General features: G+C 42.9%; 1 protein-coding gene across 1 annotated transcript in view; it reads right to left on the reverse strand.

The window, feature by feature from the left end:
• negr1 (neuronal growth regulator 1) overlaps nt 1–19088 on the reverse strand; it is a 1562459-nt gene that overhangs the window by 57358 nt on the left and 1486013 nt on the right. The window contains exons 5-6 of the mRNA XM_041208369.1: nt 12982–13102; nt 8892–9043 (exon numbers count right to left, since the gene is read on the reverse strand). Coding sequence (XP_041064303.1) covers nt 8892–9043; nt 12982–13102 — 273 coding nt within the window. The remainder of the gene's footprint in view (nt 1–8891; nt 9044–12981; nt 13103–19088) is intronic.

Consider the following 19088-nt stretch of genomic DNA (forward strand, 5'->3'; position numbering starts at 1 on the left):
TCAGGATGTAAGCATCATGGGAGCTGCCAGGGTACCTTACACAGATTTGCAGAATCTGCTTCCTATGGTCACACACTATCTGCACGTTCATGGAGTGGAAGCCCTTCCTGTTGACAAAGGCACCGGGCTCACCTGCTGGTGCCTTGATGGCCACATGTGTGTAGTCGATTACACCCTGGACATGGGGGAACCCAACAATCGTGGCAAAGCCTCTGGCTCGCTCTGCCTGGCTGGCCTCGTCCGTACAGTAAAGAATAAAGGTCAGTACCCATCTGAACAGAGTTTCTGTCACCAGCTTGACGCAACTATGGAGAGCTGATTGGGAGACTCCACAAAGATCCCCCACTCAGCCCTGGAAAGAACCTGAGGTATAGAAGTTGAGGGCCGCTGTGACTCCTTCAGAGCCACTGGCATGGGGTGTCCACCCACACAGTTGGAGCTGACCTCAGTCCCAATCATCTGGCAAAATGAGGTCACGCTCTACCTTGAGAGGCGAAGCCTCCTTTGGTATTGCACCTTGGACATATTGAGGTAGCTGCATCACTGCCTGTAAACCCTGGCAGCAGGATAGTGACATCTTCTGTGGCCCCTTCAGCCTTGGACTACCTACTGGCCCTGCGCGGCTAGTGCCTGTGCCTCTCCTCCCACAGGTCCCTCCCCTGGAGGTTGTACAGGGACATGAGATCTCCTCTCCCTTCTGCTCCTCTCTTTCTCCTCAGAGGAGGTGCCTCCAGTGGAGTCCACAAACCCCATTACCAGGTTAAGGGAAGGCTCCACACGGTTTGAATCCTCCAAGGACCTGGCAGACAGCAATGAGTCCTGAAAGTAAGCCTGGAAATGATAAGAATGAAGCCCTGATGAGGCTAAGATGGCTGACAGAGATGAGGCTGCCAAGTACCAATAAGCAACCAGCAGCAAACTATCTCCAAAACTCCTCACTACTCTCACTGGCAATGCTACCAACCCTTTTTATCCCACACTTGGATGAAGTTGGTGAAAATGTCAGCTGGCCACCTGCCCGTTTTGCCCATGCAACGAGCTGGAAATCGCATCGGTAAGGAAAGATTGCATTCAATTGGACTCATAAGGGCCTTAAGTGTCCACTTAATTAATGGCGGATGCCGCTCCGGCACCTGCGTGCACCCACCAAGCGAAATATCGCGCAAGTGCGTGATGACATCAGGATGCTAGCCCGACATCATCGCACACTCCCGATTGGGTTGGGCACATGCTCACCTGGGGGACGTAAAATTCTGCCCCAGGTTTCAGTATGATACACTTTACAACCGCATCTTTGTCAGATAATCATATACAACTCGGTCAGTCATATTATGCAACCAGCTCCACTTCTTTGAATCTGGCCCTGTGCAACATCCAGACAACAACATTCAAAAGATTTGAACCTCACAAGCACCGCAAACAACAATCGCATGTACAAATGAGAACATCTTGAACTATCAGTGACATATTTGATTAATGCATGACTCCTGGTTTCACTTCCAAGTTTAAAAATGGTAATATCTTCCAGTAAATTAGCACCGACTAATTCACCTGATTTGTTGACAGAAACATTACACTTTGCATTGATTGATAAATACTTTCTTATTTTAAATTGAAACTAACCACACTTAAAAATACCCAGCATGGAGCATGTAATAGGAGAGCAAAGTACTGCAGATGCTGGAAAGCTGAAATATAAATAGAAAATGCTGGAAATACTCAGCAGGCCAGGTAGCATCAATGGAGGGAAAAACAGAGTCAATGCTTCAGGTCCAGGATCTGCACTAGCTCTGACGAAGGATTTCTCTCTGCGCAGATGCTGCCAGTTGTGAAAAATATCCCTTTTGCCAGCCCTCCAAAAAACAAACAGGCTTCTACTGAGCCTCTCATTCCTCTTCAGTAAGAAACCCAGCAGCAGCTGCCTGAGGTCTGGTTTTGCACAACATTAAACATGAATGTAAAAAAAATTAAGATATGAAGAAAACATAAACAACTTGCTGAGCAAACAAAAAGGTCACAGCAATAAACTGATAATTAAAATAATGCATAATTAATAAAAGTGACCATTAAAAAGTGCCAAGCAGCAGAGCTAACTAATAAAACCTTTTTCACTTTAGAAGCAGAGCTAGAGAGACACAGACTAGGCCTCTAGTCCTGGTCATCAAGAAAGGGGAGGGGACTGGGGCTGAGCCAAGGAGTTGGGTTAAACTACCTACTGGCCCTGCGCGGCTAGTGCCTGTGCCTCTGGTCTCAGCGAAATTAATACAAAAACAAGGCTCGGAAATGGGTTCAACCTGAATTGCAGCATTGAACAACAAGCTTTCAGGAGAGCGTGATTGATCTTTCTACCCTTTCCTGGGGTTTGTGCAGGAAACTGCTTCAGTTGTTTTTTGTTTCCCAGGCTCAAGGTATTTCTTCCCCATTTCCTCCAGTACTTTGTTAATTCGACTAACACATATGTCAACTATCAGCATTATACAGCCACATAATATAATAGTATTATTATTAGAATACAATATAATAAGCTTCCACTTTGAAAATGAAGCTAAATCTGTATAAATAACTTTTCATTGATAAATCAATTATTTTCTTTCAATTTCTCCCAATCATTGAAGCCTATAATTAATCAACAATTTTTTGGAAATTCAATCTGATTTTTCTCCCTTTCAGCAGTTTCAAATTGATCAATTCTTTTTAGTTTAATTCCTCCAATAAATTGGGCTAAAAGCGGGACTGTGATTTTCTTGGGTGGGGGTGGGGGTGGGAAGGTTGCAATTTGTGGTCTACCTGCACCCATGCAGATTGAGGTGGAGGCCAACTTCATCTGCATCCTTGTAGCATTGGCCCAACGTAGTTCCAGTGCTGTATCCTCTTCACCGGAGCTACTTGTGGGCTCTGGCCAAGGCCTGGGAGAGGGGGATGCACTGGCACTGGTGCGCCTCTCAGGTGGATTTCCCTGGAGGCAGCCAGTTAGAATGCTGTGTCCAGGAGCTCCATCCAAATAGGGACAGCAGCTGGGCCTTAGAGTTGGGGCATTCGGTGAAGCCTGTGGATATGGCTATATGCCGCATGCACAGAGGAGTGGTGCTGCCAGTTGAGCACAGAGCTCCATTCCCTTGAGGTCAGGGTCCCTGGTGTTTTGCACCTGGTGCTTCCCTTCTCTCCTTGGCCTTGTTTAATAAATCCATGTTGGCTTTCCTTAATTAATCCACATTTGTCCCAAGCGACAGTTAATGTTTTCCTGAATTGTTGTTTCTAAAAGCTTATCCACCACCAAGGTTAAACTGACTAGTCTGTAGTTATTGGCCTTATCCTTACATCCTTTTTTGAACAAGTGTGTAATATTTGCAATTCTCCAGTCCTCTAGTACCACTCCTGTATCTAAGGAGGATTGGAAGATTATGGCCAGTGCCTCCTTGGATGGATTTCATCTGGCCCTGGTGACATATCAACTTTCAGTAGAGCTAGCCTATCCAATACCTCCTCTTTATCAATTTTTAGGTGATCTAGTGTCTCAACTACCTCCTCTTTCACTATGACTTTGGCAGCATCTTCTTCCTTGGTAAAGACAAATGTAAAGTACCCGCTTAGTACCTCAGTCAGGCCCGCTGACTCAATCCCCTTTTAGGTCTCTAATCAGCCTCACTCTTCCTTTTTTCATCCTTTTCCTATCTATATGCTTATAGGAGACTTTTGGATTCCCTTTTATGTTAGCTGCCAGTCTTTTCTCATAGTCTCTCTTTGCTTCCCTTCTTTCTTTTTACACTTCCCCTCTGAATCTTCTATATTGAGCCTGGTTCTCTCTTGTATTATCCATCTGACCTGTCATATGCACCCTTTTTCTGCTTCATCTTACTCTCTATCGCTTTCATCATTCAGGGAGCTCTAGATTGGTTTGCCCTATCTTTCTCCCTCCTGGAAACATATCTTGATTTCTCATTGTTCCATTACAATTTTGACTGCCAATCTTTGATTCCAATTTACCTGGGCCAGATCTGTTCTCACTCCAATGAAGTTGGCCCTCCCTCAATTAATTTTTTTTTTACTCTAGATTGCTCCTTGTCCTTTTCCATAGCTAATCTAAGCCTTATGATGCTATGATCACTGTCCCCTAAATGTTCCCCTACTGATATTTGATTATTTGACCCACCTCTTTCTCAGATCCAGATTTAGCAATTCCTCTTTCTTTGTTGCAGTAGAAATATACAATGTAGATTCTCCTCAACACACTCTAGAAACACCTGCCTTTCTCTTTATACTATCGCTATCCCAGCCTAATTAACAGAAACAGTTTCCTTTCATTTACCTGCATCTGTTCCTCTTAATATTTTGAAAACTTTGATCAAATTATCCTTTAACCTTCTAAATTCCAGGGAATGCAGCCAATGTCCCTTTAAAGCTTAGTTGTTGCACATGTCCCCTTTTTTTGTCCGTGCTCTCCTTACATTTCTTGTACAGCCACGCACACGGATTATTTATCAAAGAACAAGGCCTGCACTGTACCTTTCAGGCTGCTGTATGGCTGTACAACCAGCAGTTAACTGGAAAATGGAATACAACACCAGTTTTTATAATCTTTTGGAATTCAGGTATTGTTCTTGTGAATCTATGCCGCACTCCCTACAATACACTATATTCTTCCTAAACTGCAGTGCATAGAACTGCTCACAGTGCTCTAGGTATGGTTTGACCAGGGCTTTGTATAGCTTAAATATGACTTCTACCACATTGTATTCTAGTTCTCTTGATATAAAGGCCAGCATTCTAATAGTCTTTTGATTATTTTCTGCACCTGACCATTACATTTTAATGATCTATGCACCAGGTTCGCCAAGTTTCCATGGATTTCCACAATTTCTAGCTTTTCACCATGCCCTGTTATATCCTTTTCAGCCACACCCAAAGTGGGCCTAAATATGATGCAGTTCAGCTGATGGTGGCCTTGAAAACCAACAAATGCTGACCTGGATCCTGCAGAGGCAATTATCAGTAGCCACTTCCAGGTAGGTAGTCCATGACCTGCAGCTGTGGCTGATGGCATCTTGGCAAATGGAAAATATCCAGTTGTGCTGCTCATTAATCTCCCTGGCATGCCTTCTTTCATCTGGTATTAGTCAAAGCACCATATATTGTGGTTGGCTTGTTTTCTGCATTAAGGTAACAGGTAGCTGCATCCAGCGTGTGAATGAATGTTGATGCTGGGGAGACATTTTACTGATTTACTTTTAAAGATCTTCCAGTTTGCTGAACTCTTTTTTTTAAACCGTCACTTTCAGTTCTCTGTTTTATTAGATAAACATTTCCTACATGGTTTAATCCAGAAAGCAGAGGGAAAATCCTTTGAAATGATCATCTCAAAAAGGCTCCCGTTTGGGACTTTACCATGCATTTTCCCAGGGTGTGATAGTGTTGTGGTTATGGTTCGAGGCTATTAAACCAGAGGTGAGTTGAAGTACCACCCTCTGCATATTTATGAAATTCCTACTCATAATGACAACTACAGTTTCAGTCAGGCTGCATGAACATTTTGCATTCAAGATAACATTATTTAGTTAGGCTAGGCCAGTTAATCTAACATCTGTCACTGGGAAAATGCTAGAATCTATTATTAAGGAGAGAGGAACAGGACAGTTAGAACATCATAATACAATTAGGCAAAGTCAACATGGTTTGTGAAAGAAAATTGTGCTTGACAAATTTATGAAAATTGCTTCAGGATGTAAGAAGCAAGGTGGACAAAGGGGAATCAGTAGATGTAGTGCATTTCAATTTCCAAAAGGCATTTGATGAGGTGCCACATAAAAAGTTACTGCATTATATCAGAGCTTGTATTGTTGGGGGTGAGATATTAGCGTGGATAGAGGATTGTCTAACTAACAGGAAGCAGTGAGTCTGAAGAAGTGGGTCATTTTCAGGTTGCCAAATGCAACTAGTGGAGTGCCACAGGGCTCAATACTGGGTATTCAACTATTTACAATTTATATTAATAACATGGATGAAGGGACTGACTGAATTGTAGCCAAATTTGCAGATAGGTAGGTAAACAAGTTGTGAGGAGGATCCAAAGAGTCTGCAAAGGCAGAAAGGCAGTTTAAGTGAATGAAAAAAAATTGACAGTTGGAGCATAATGTGAGAAAATGTAAGGTTGTTTGCTTTGACATAAAGAATAGAAAAGCAGAATGTTACTTAAGTGGAAAGACTGCAGAGTGTTGCAGTACAAAGGTTGTATTGTACATGAATCACAAAAAGTCAGCATGCAGATACAGCAAATAATTAGGAAGGCAAATGGAATGATGGCCTTTATTGTAAGGGGGAATGGAGTATAAAACTAGGGAAGTCTTGCTCAGTTGTACAGGGAATCGGTGAAATTGCACCTGTGTACAATTTTGGCCTTGTCACCTAAGAAATGATATACTTGCATTGGAAGTGGCTCAGAGAAGGGGCTGATTCATGGAACGAAGGCGTCATCTTATGGGGAAAGGTTGAGCAGGTTGGGCCTTTACTCATTGGAGCTAAGAAGAATGAAGGTAATCATATTAAAATATATATGTTTCTGAGGGGGCTTAACAGGGATACTGGGAGGATGCTTCCTCTTGTGGGGAAATCTAGAACTAGCACTTATGTTTACAAATAAGGGGTCTCTCATCTAAGACAGATGATGGGGCATTTCAGCTCTCAGAGGGTCATTAGTTTTTGGAATTCTCGCCCAGAGAGAGCACTGGAGGCTGGGTCATAGTTAGACAGATGTTTGATCAACAAGAGAGTCAAAGGTTATGGGGGGCAGGAAGGAAAGTGGACTTAAAGCCACAATCAAATCAGCCATGATCTAATTAAATGCCAGAGCGGTTCGATAGGCTGAATGGCCTATTCCTGCTCCAATTTCCTATGATCATATATTATAATACCAGAGGTTGCACCCCCTTTCAAATTAAAGGACTGCTTTTTTTTTGGCTGTGCTTCACAGCAACATTTCTCATCTATGTGTACAGTGGGAAGAGCAGACTGGATTTCCTGGGTTTGGCAAAAACTATCTGTAGGTCCAAGATACATTGCATCATAGAGAGACTCTGATTGCTTGCCGTTGTTCCAAACCCCTGTGCCCAGGCGACCTTGGAGTGGGATCACATGGCCTCCACTGGTTTGTTCAATGTCTTTTGTGGTGGACAACATAGGACACTGTTTGGCTCATCAGTGATGAGGATCAAATGTAATATTCCATGCATGAAATTTTAATTTGATTGAGCTGCTTGCTTGGTGTTACGGATGTCCTTCTCTTGAGAAGGACACTTGCAGTGGTATTTGTGCTGCTGATATTGGGCCCACATTCAAAATGGAACCAAACATCCCCAAGTAATGTTTGTTTATAATGAATGGAAGTAATACTCAGCAGGACCTCCATCCAAATACTACACAATTCGCTGAGCATGGCAGCAATCCTCAGTAGCCTACAGGATGCAGACCAAAGTCTTGCTTAAAGCATCAGATTATTTACAGTATGTAATCACAGTATGTGATTATCTCTTAGACATTTCTCTATACTCCACTAAAAAATGAAACTTATTTGCAGTGCTCCATTTGTTATTTTAGACAGCAGCCATGAGAGGACGATGGTGTAATGATGTTAAAAATGTTACTATTGAGCAAGATTTAGCTCTCAAGAGGTTAAATTTACAGCACTGCATGGCTGGCAGGTGTATATTAGATTTCAGATAGGATGTCTAGAGACAATGACAAGATAATATGACATTCAAGCAACTATCCACCCTCATTGCTACGCAACAACTATATGCATTTGAACTTGAACATACTGCCAAGTTGGGCTAGTGGGTTATACTCTTGGGGAGGAAGGGCAGTCAGTTTTGACAAAAGCTAATATTGCAATCAGGCTCTTAAAAATCAAACTGAGACCTGGGAAGGCTGGAGAAATTCAGGCAGTGAAATGGTTCTTAGAAGGTTATAAAGACTGGAGACAGCAGGAAGAGGAGGATCTACCCTGGCTATAGGATAAAAAGCTGAGGAGTTATTGGGGAAGAATTTTGATGTCTGCTTGAAGCGGGCATCTATAATGGATTGCATGTTTCCTTTCCCCTCCTCCACCCTCCAAATTCAGCTCTAATTCTGTTACTGAAACAATAGTTTTGTTAGTGATTCCATGTGTGCAGAGTAGGCCATTGAAAGCCAGAGTATGTGAGCACAACGTAATTCTCCCAGGCATCTACTAGCTGCATGCTATATTCAGCAATTATTCTCTGGCCATAAGTTAGCTGGAATCCACAGTAAGAATGGAAATTCCTAAGAAGACTGAAAAAGCACAGCTTTTAATCAGACACCTTAGGAGGTTGGGATGAATCTGAACATGTGAATCATCCAATTACCCCTGCGCCCACTTAATTTTTTGAACATGTGAATCATCCAATTACCCCCGAGGCTACTTATTTTTTTGAACCATGTTTGAGCATAACATAAAAATAAGAACAAAATGGTTTAGTTTCTTTTTTCCATCCCAATTTACTTGCCTCCTTTCTGTAACTGCTGATTCATACTGGGATGTGATACCATGTGGGCCAGCGTTGGCGGTGGGAAGAGGGTACTGGGGAGGAGGGCAAATGTCCTGTAGCACTGACTAGCCATTTCTCCTATGTGAGTCTGGATGTTAAGCTCATGCATTTTAATCAACTGCCGGAGGGATCACATTTATTGATTAATCCATTAGGGAGCTGTGCTGATTTAATTGGTAAGTTAACTAAAGGAAGAATGGTTAACTGGAATTACAAAGGTAGATCTTGACACAAATATCGAAATACAATGACATTTGTGAAATAAAATGGAAAGCTCTTTTATGCCCATCTCATTTTGAAACAATAAATGCAGGAATCTTTCACAAGACTTACTGTGTAGAAAATGACTGGCACTACTTGTCCCTAGCTTATTAACAGCCACGCATGTATAGTTGCCATAGTGATCCTCTGTAATGTTGGTAACAGTGAGGATAGATCTGGTACTGAAGTTCGTGATTTGAATCCCTTGCCTGCCAGAGGCCAACCTAATGGATTGACAGAAACAAGTAAGGTGATTAAAAAAACAAAGCAAAGCAATCACAGCCTTTCCACACCACATAAGCTGTGTGTACTGAATTAAATACACATTCTTGCTGAAAACAGAATTATTTTTAACAGTGTGGGGCGTAGGGGTGGGGGAAGCACTGCACAGTGAGGAAGACACAGAGTACACAACTAAATTATGCAACTCGTTGGCATTCACAATATACCTCCTGGGAACACCAAAAACACTAAACAGAACTTTTATTGAGTGAATATAATGTGAGTGTTGTAAAAATAATAGTTTTAAAATTCCAAGAAAGACTATTTTGGAATCATATATTGTTTATTTTGCTTAGACATGGGCCTGAATATGATGCTCATTGGGCGAGTGCGTATCTGACCCAACCGAGCATAAAATGACGCGTGATGACGTTGGGTGAGCGTCCCGACGTCATCGCGCACTTGCGCGATATTTCGCCAGCGGGTGAGCATGGGAGTTGGCAGCGCACCCACTGACAATTAAAAGGCCTATTAAGGCCATTAAAGTTATAATTGAAAGAAATTTTTCGCTGCTTGTCCAACCTTATGGTTGGCGAGCAGGTGAAAAGATCAGGTGAAAAGGCCTGCTCATGTGACAGAGTCAAATGAGGGGCATGTTTTATAACATTTTAAAAATCTTTACTTTTAATGTTCAAAACTCTTCATCTCCCTGAGCCAGCTCTGTGCCTCAGGAAGCTTTTCCTGTGTGCACCTGTGCGCATGTGTGAACTTGCGCTCTTGCCCTCCTCCCCCCCAACAGGGGCAGCGCTGAGCGCTGCTGTGCATGCTTCATGCTGGGTGGACCTTAATTAGCTCGCCAGCGTGAAATCATGGTCCAGCCCCGTTCGTGGACGGCGGTCAGCTTCCCGACTGCTCCCGCCCGTCCCCACTGAGCCCGCCTGACAAGGGAAAAATCCTGGCCATGAATTTTCTCCTGAGTTATTAGAAATGTGAGCTATGTTTCAATTGCACAAAGCCAGATTTTGATGATTCAGATTTTGTGCATTTTATTTCGCTGTAGCTTTTCAGCAAATAGAAGTAATTTTACAGTTTATTTTACCTCCTTTGCTGCTTTAAAAACATTTCTTTCTTAAATTGGACTCAAATTTTCTGGGTGGAATTTAACTTGTGATCTGAAATTGCTGAACTCAATGATGAGTCTGGAAGTCTGTAAAGCTGTAAAGTGCCTATTCGTCAAAGGAGGGGCATTACATTGAGCTTCACTACATAGAAAGAGAAAATCTTCAAAAGCTGAAATAAGAGAGCTGCAAATGCACAGTTTTTTACTTTCATTCCATTCTTTTATTTCCATCTTGAGCCTCACCTGGCAAACTGTCTATGTTTCCAATGCCTTGCTCTTGCAAATAATTACTTATCTATTAGAGCATTTTCTGTTTTGATTTCAGATTTCCAGCATTTGCCTATCCATCCCCCTGTCTCAGTTGACCTTTGTATGCAGGACTTTACAATGCATCTAGTATTTTAAAATTTGTTACCAGACTATGGGCTGGATTTTAACTTGCAGTTGGGAACCCATTGGACTCAACCCCACACTCCGTCAAACATCAGTGATGTGATGTGATTTTTATTGGAAAAGGCACAACTGGCCCGATGGTGAGTTTGGTGCCTAATTAGGTGTGCTGGGTGGGAAGGAGGTGAGAACTTGCTCTGGATGGTGATTTTAAAAGACAGATGGTAGCCATTATTGCTTTGCCTTTAAGAATGAAGCAGGCAGAAGAGCTGAAGACCAGCAGCCTCATTGTCCAGACAAGTGCCTAAATTCTTACTCTTCAAGAAGTCAAACTCTGCTCAGCTGATGGCAACTTTATGCGACTCATCAGCACCTCAGTTTGACTATCCATTTTTTAAAGAAGAGTTTTCTTCAGCAGACACCATCAATAATGGCTCACTGCTGTGGTCCCGACAGCTATCCACTAACGTGTCCCAGACCATTTTCTCTTCCCATTATTGATATTGAAAATTTGATTCTGTCCCTCTGCAACCTGTTAACAAGCTCATCAATGAGCTTAACAGCAAGTACATTGGAGGTGTGTGTGCTGCCAGCTAATGCCCACTGCCCTTCTTTTAAAAATTCTAACGCATCACAAACATGTCGGAAGACTGACACACCATCCAAGAGCGCTATTTTCAGAGTGCACTGCACCTGACCTCGCTCTGACAGGTGATTGAAATTCTGGCCCTATCACACTTATTAGCTACCTCTATGAAAGTAGATAGGCTATTTGAAGGCTTGACTTAGCCCCCTCCTCATATGCCATTGCCTGCAATCTAAAAGGTGATTCTTCAGTCACTTTTATGTCATACACCAAAATCTTTCTTTACAAATGCTGATGAACCTGCTAAAGCAAGCACCAGCGCAGTTCCCAGCACCTCGATGGGCAATAGTTTGGCGGCTATTATCTCGGTGCACATTGGTGAGGACACTTCACACTCGATTGAGGTGCAGGCAGAGGCAGAGAGTACCCAGGGCACCGGCAGTCGGAGGACTGCTGGGGACAAGGACAATGCTCAGTTGAAGGCTGATGATGGGCCTCCGGAGGTGTCCATTAGGGAGCAGATGCTGGACGTCTAGCAGGGTGTGTGGGACGATCTGATGGAGATCCAAGAGGAAATGCATGCCATGGTCTCCATTGTGGAGGAGTCCATGTGGAGCCTCCTCCATGGAGAGAGTGGTGACTCTCATGGAGAGGCTGTTCCAGGAACAGAATCAGGGGTTCCTGGGGTTGCATTCAGACCTACAAGCCCTCACACAGGCAATGACCTCAGCTGGTCAGTGTCCATGTGTGAGATGGAAGGAACACCCAGTATCCCAGCCAGATGCTCATCCATCAGTGGCGAGCAGGGAGTCCACAGCGACCTTACGTTGGCACACAAGCTGCTTGTTGTCTCTGCGGGCTCCTCTCAGGGCGCTCTGGATTTCGGCAGCAGCTACTCCGCCCCCTCTGCCAGTGACCATGGCATCTGATGAGGCTGCAGTGATTGGGAGATGCCAGCATTATGATGTCTTCTGTGGCCCCTTCCACCTTGGGCTACCTGCTGGCCCTGCCCCCCCCCCCCCCCCCCGTGCCTGCACCTCTCCTCCCACAGGTCGGCCCCCTGGAAGTTGCGTTTGGATGCCTGGCCTCCTCTCCCTTCTGCCCCTATCTTTCTCTTCAGAGTAGGTGCCTCCAGCAGAGACCACAATCCGCATTACCAACGTAAGTCTGAAACCTGGAAGGGTCCACACGGTCCAAATCCTCAGGTGGCCTGGAAGACACCAATGAGTCCTGAAATTACGCGTGGAAATGCTAAGAATCAGAGATTAAGCTGCTAAGTACCAATAGGCCAGCGGCAGCTAGTTAACTCCAAAGCTCCTCACTACTCACATTGACAATGCTGCTGACCCTTCCTATTGTGCCCGTGGATGAGGCTTTGCAAATTGTTGGCTGCCTGCCTTCCCGTTTTGCCTGTGCGACGAGAGAAAAATTGCACGGGCAATGTTAAATAGCTGTCAATTGGGGCCTTAACTGGCCTCTTAATTAATGGCGGTTGCGGCTCCGACTCCTGCGCGGGCCTGCTGAGTGAAATATTGCGTGAGTGCGCGTTGACTTTGGGATGCTTGCCCGATTTCATCACACGTCATTTTACACTCGTTTGGGTTGGGGGCATGCCCGCCTGACGAGCGAAAAATTCTGCCCATATTGTTGGATGTTCAGCAACTTTTCAAGTTTTAGCTTTGGGTATTATTACATTATAGTCACTTCTGTAACAAATCAAACTCATAGTTTACCACTATAGCTGTTGACAACAGGCAACAAATACTTTGTTTAACACAGGCCATGAAATTAAAGACTATCTGAGAAAAGACAGAAATATGTTTTAGTTCAGAGTGTGGACTTACTTTTTGTCTCCTTTATACCATTCAAACGCTGCTGCAGGAACTGCTAAAGCCTCGCATCGCAACAATCCTCCTTTACCCACTACCATCCCAGGACTCTTGATTTCCATTATTGCGGGAGGGTCTGGAACAGAAAACAATCACTGTATTAGAACAGAAGTCATAAACAAGGTATGGAAAATGAAATCATTTTTCTATTCTGTAATGTTGCATTAATCACTTTTGGATCCACAGAGGTCTGCAGGCCATTCTATTTAACGATTCACACCAAGTGGTATGTACTTCACAAGTAAAACAAACACCATTGCTTTTGTACTAAATTAAGATAATTGTGCATAACACTGTTGCCAATGTTACATATCGCATGGATAAATTATATGCAATGTCATTCATAAAAGAATTTCAAAGCTTATCATAGTTAATTATCAATTCTGAGGGTTTTTTGAATAATCTTATCCCTTAAAAGTTTAATTCCATTTCTGAAAAGAAGAAAAGAAGAAGGAACTTCTATTGATATAACATGTTTCACATCCTCTGGACCTGCACAGTTACCTTTGAAGTGTTGTAGACAAACACAGAAACCAATTTGTACACAGCAAGGCCCCACAACGGCAAGGATATGAATGATCAGATAATTATGTTTTGATTGTGTTGGTTGATGGATAAATATTGTCGAGGACACCTTCTTTGAATAGTGCCTCTACACTCACCTGAACAAATGGATTTGGCCTAGTTTAATTATTACATGAAAGAGAACACCTCTGACATTGATGCAGCACTCCTTCAGTGCTGGATATAAGCATCAGCCTGGATTATATGCTCAAGTTCTGGAATGAAGTTAGTACTTCCTACTTTTCTTTGAAAAAGTGTCATGGGATCTTGAACATCCATCTGGAGAGGCTGAACAGCTCACTCTGAAGAACAACATTTCCTCAGTACTGCACCAAGGTATCTTTAGACTGTTTTCTCCTGTCCTTGATCGAGGCCTGATCCTACAGCCTCCTGATGCTGAGGTAAGAGTACTACTGAGCTAAGGTGACAATAAGTAGGCCTCAGCTTCTATAACAGCACTTCATGTCATGATTTGTAATTTAGGCCAAAACCAATATTGAGTTTCTTTCAGCTAGTCATGTACCAGAGTTTTGGAATAAACTCCTGAACTAAAACAAACTGCAGTTTAAAACATATTGGATGTTGCAAAACATCAATTCTGAGATTGTTGCCCCTCCAAGACCAACTCAAATTATTCCTCATTCTTTTCCAGTAGCACTGGAGATAGTTCAATTAAAAGCATTATATTAAGTTTAGAGTGAAATACATTTTCGTCCATATGGAAGTCCAAACAATTTACATTTGAAGAGCAGGTGCAATGAGGACCCGGAGGCAGTAACCACCATCTAGAAGAGCTATCCAATCCTGTCCAATCTGTAGCCCCTGAGAGAAATCAAAGTGTGACATCACAGGAGAATGGATAAGTAATTGGCTGGTGAATATTTAGCTCATTTATTATCAAAACTCATGTAACTTATTCATAATTTAAGATTTCATTAGTTGTAGCAAGGCTCACCAGCAGTAATACATTTCATTGGGAGTAGCAATATTAATTATTTATAAATTAATTAAGAATAAAGTAACTAACACACAATAAATATGGCAGGGCAGGTATGTGTTGTGACAGCAGAACGTGGGATTTCCTGGACAGTGGGGTGACCCAGGGCAAACATGTCGCAGTAACTATGTGCGGCTTGAGGAGCTTTGGCTCAGAGACATTGAGCTGGAGAATGAGCTGCAGATACTATGATGCATCTTGGCGCGCGGTGGGGGGGGTGGTGCGAAGCGAGATGTTACCTGGACACTTTCTACCAGGAGACAATCATATCCCTTAGGATAGGGTCTTCTGATTTGGTCAGGGAAAGGAAGGTATGACTATGAGTGAGGAAGGTATGGGAATCCAGAAGGTAGATGTGGAGGAGCCTCAGCCTTTGCAGTTGCCCAATAGGTTCTTATGGATGAAAGTGGTGGCTGCAGGGTGGATGAGAAAACTGATGATGACACCATGGTATAGGAAGCAATTCAAGTGGGGGGAGTTAATATGAATGTAGTGGTTGTTGGGGACATTATAGACAGGGGGTTAGACACAGTTCTCTGCAGCCAAGAGCAGGAGTGCAGATGGCTGTGTTTCCTGTATGGTGCCAGGGTTTGGAATGCCTGCTCTGTGCTGGAGAGGAGCTTGCAGTGGGAGGGATAAGATCCAGTGGTCATGGCCCATGCGTTAGCATCTCATGCATGCTAATTAAAAGGCGACCTCACTGGAATTAGGACTGCCCTCTAAATTAAGTTCCCCGCCAGTGAGAATTTAGAATGTTCAGTTTTTTGACTGCATATGAGTGGCGTGCACCTGGCGAGCTTCACCTCTTCCATAACTTAGAGGCCTGTAGATGTTCCTTTCTCCTTCTCGGGGGCCTTGCATAACTTCACTCGAGTGCCATTAGCAAACACTGCACCAAGACTGGACAAGGGAGGTAAGCGGAGGATGGGGGAGGGGATTAGGTTGGATGATTGGAGTGAAAACTGGACAGGGGAGGCAGGCTAACGGGAGAAGGGTGGGGAGAGTGTCCAGGGAAGGGGGTGGGGAGAGTGTCCAGGGAAAGGGAAAGGGCTAGATCAGTGGTGTTGACAGTGGGGTCCTGGGGGGACATTTCAGGGTACTGGTAATAGGAGGGGATAATCACAGTCAGCGGGGAGATTGGGATGTGGTACGGTGGCGGGTCTAGGGTGAGAATCTGTTAGGTGAATGTCTCCTTAGTTGGGTAATGGAGGGGAACAAGACAGATGACTAGGATAACAGGAGGAGGCAGGGTAAGCATGGGGAAGGTAATGGATTCAGCTCAGAGGGGAGGAAAGCCATGTAGAGGTGGATCATGATAGGGTCCTGGGTAACAGGGGAAGGTTCAAGGGTGACAGAGGCCAAAGGAATGAGGATATTGCGTGGGTCTATGATGATGGGGATAAGTTGGTGGATGACAGGAGAGGGTAGGAGGTGGCAGAATGAGTTTGAAAGATGATGCACACCATTTTTCCAAACTGACCTTGGCCATGCAGTTAGTCAGTCAGTGAGATCACGCTGCTCAAAGAGCAATGTGTCCATACGCATTCATGTATGAATGGGAGGATTATCTATCCCTGGTCCTCCAGGATGTTCTTTACCTGGAAGGGGTCAGGTGAGGATATCTAGACGGAGGCTAGGTGATGAGTTTAGCTGTTGGCTTTGAAATGGATGGAAATCTGTGAAGGACATGCTCACTTAATGAACCACTTCAATCCATTCACACATCCATTGAGGCATCGATGTTGCAGGCTGCAGGCAACTCCGCCTTGGTAATGGCTCTCATCCAGAGGAAGAGAAAGAGGACCCATTGCCGGTTGGCACTGGGCCATGAGCAGCAATAGCCTGAGCAGCAAGAGGCAGCGGGGCCTCTAGAAGGTCAAGATGCTAGTGAACATGGACCACTGCAAAGGTGAGCATTGGACCGAGCATGGGTCTATCACTGGTAGTGCTTTTGTGATTGCTGGTCCCCTAGAGAGTGAGAATAGGTAATTAATAGTGGAGAATAATGAAATGGTGGATGAATTGAATAGGTATGTTCCATCTCTCTTCATTTTAGAGGATGCAAGTAATATCCCAGAAAAAAATTGTGAATCAGGTGAAAAGGAGGGTGGAACTTAAAACAATTATAATCACCAGGGAAAGAGTACTGAGAAAATTATTAGAACTAAAAGGTGACAAGTCCCAGGTCCTAATGGACTTCATCCGAGGGTCTTAAAAGAAGTGGCTGCTGAGACAGTAGATGCATTGATTAACTTTGCAAAATTCCTTAGATTTGCGAAGGTCCCATCAAATTGGAAAATAGCGAAGGTGACTCCTCCATTCAAAGGAAAGAGACAGAAAGCAGGAAGTTACAGGCCAGCTAGCTTAACATCCCTCCGAGGGAAACTGCTGGAATCTATTAAGGAGGTTATAGGGTGACTGTCAGGAAGAGATATTAATATATATAATGTTATTGGATTTTTTTTAAATGGAAGTTTAGCTTGTGTCTGTGAGTCTGTGTGTGTGTTAATTGGATTAAAGTTAGCTTTTTGGGGTGCTTTGATGTATAGTAGTTTTGAGATGTAAATAGTAGGTAGGGGGTATACTTGCATTTTGTTGAGTAGAGCATTCAAAGACTGGGGGTGAAATCTTGCACCTAGCTAGGAGACACCAAGCAATATGTTTCTATTACTAATAAAATTGGTACGATGAAAGGGGTTTTATTGTTAGAAGAAGTAGAGTTTAAAGGGCCTAGTGATTCAATGAGGACTTACATTTGAAGGGAAAGGCTTGGTATAACAGAACAGAGTTTTGTGTGTGCAGGCCAGAGGCATGTAAGATCTAAGCCTGTAAGCCTACAACTGACTGCAAAGGAACAAAATTGAAAGGAATCTCATTTTGAATTTGTAAGGTGAAAATGCTTTGCCTGGTGCCTGTTTAAGTCGAATGGTTATTGTTGCCTTAGTGGAGATTAATTTGGGAATTTGTTAAAAGTTATGATAGTAGTAATTTGTAGCCATGTGTACGTGTTTAAGTTTTTGTAAATTAATCTATGTTTAATTTAGTTTGATATAAAAACCTCTCGAAAACTGGTGGTCTTATTCCTCAATTTAGAGCTGCAACTCAAAACATACCAATTAGGAATATAGGTTATGACAGTTGTTTAAAGTTTCCCTCTGGGATTTTAAATAACTCAGCCTGTGTCATAACAACTGGGGGCTCTTGGTGGGATAAAATTTATCTTTCCTTGATTGGTTTGGAATTGGTGAATCTTAAAGTTACTAGTATGAGAGGAACTTTGAATTCAGGAGTTGGTGAGGTTTTTTAGAAGTGGTGGGACTGCAAGATTGCTTTGGCAATTGCTGAGATTTGTCTGGGAGTAGAAGATATAACTCTGATTGGGTTGCAACAAATAACCAAAAGTTTACAGAGTTGGCAGATAATTTAAAATTGGGGTTGCCTGCGGAGGCTAGGAAATCAGATATAATTAAAAGTATAACACAGCACTTAACGGTTGGAGGTGAAACCTGACACTAATGAATCACAGCTGGGAGTAGTGAGATTTCAGTTACAAATGAAGACGCTTGAATTTGAACAAGCAAATAAACTGAAAAAACTTGAATTAGAAGCAAAGGACAGAGGAATGGCTTTTATAAGGGAACAGGTGGAAAGGCAGGAGAGAGAAAGAAAACAGGAACAGGAATTAGAAATTGTGAAAATGGAGAAGGAGGAAAGAGAAAAAGAGACAGAATTTCAACTGAAATGTTTAAATTTGTACAAGCTCTTCCAAAGTTTTAGGAAAAAGATATTCTTTATTTCATTTGAGAAGCTAGCTAACCAGATGAAATGGCTACAGGAAAATTAGATATTATTATAGTCTAAGTTGGTGGGTAGAGCGCATGAGGTATATGCTTCACTATCAAAAGAAATATCGGTGAATTATGATGTGGTGAAAAAGGCTATCTTGAGTGCATACGAGTTGGTTCCTGAAGCATACAGGCAGAAATTTAGGAATATGAGAAAGCAAACTTCTATTGAGTTTGCAAGAGTAATACAAAGTAATTTGATCGGTGGATATGGGCGTTAAAAATAGAGACAACTTATGCAGCTCTTAGGAAAGTAATTCTTTTGGAAGAATTTAAAGATTCAATTCTTTCGGTGGTGAGAACTCATGTGGAGGAACAGAGGGTTGATTCTGTAAGACAAGCAGCAGAGATAGCTGGTGATTATGAGTTCATAGAGCTAAACTTGTTTTTTGCCACTCTTTCAAATTGGAAAAGGATAAAAAGTGGAAAGGTGAAAGGAAGGTAGTCAGGGAAGGGATGGAGTAGCTGGAAATTCACAGTAAGTTTTTTTCTCAGAATAAAAAGGAAGATGCTGAAGGTAGAAGTGACATTCGAAAATTGAGGCATTTTCATTGTAATAAAGTGGGGAACATGAAGTCAGTGTTGGAAATTGCAGGAAAAAACCTGCTGGAATTATTGGGGTACAGAAAAGCTCTGGAAGTAAAAGTACAGTTGGT

Source organism: Carcharodon carcharias, chromosome 16, assembly GCF_017639515.1.
Source record: "Carcharodon carcharias isolate sCarCar2 chromosome 16, sCarCar2.pri, whole genome shotgun sequence".
NCBI classification, from domain to species: domain Eukaryota; kingdom Metazoa; phylum Chordata; class Chondrichthyes; order Lamniformes; family Lamnidae; genus Carcharodon; species Carcharodon carcharias.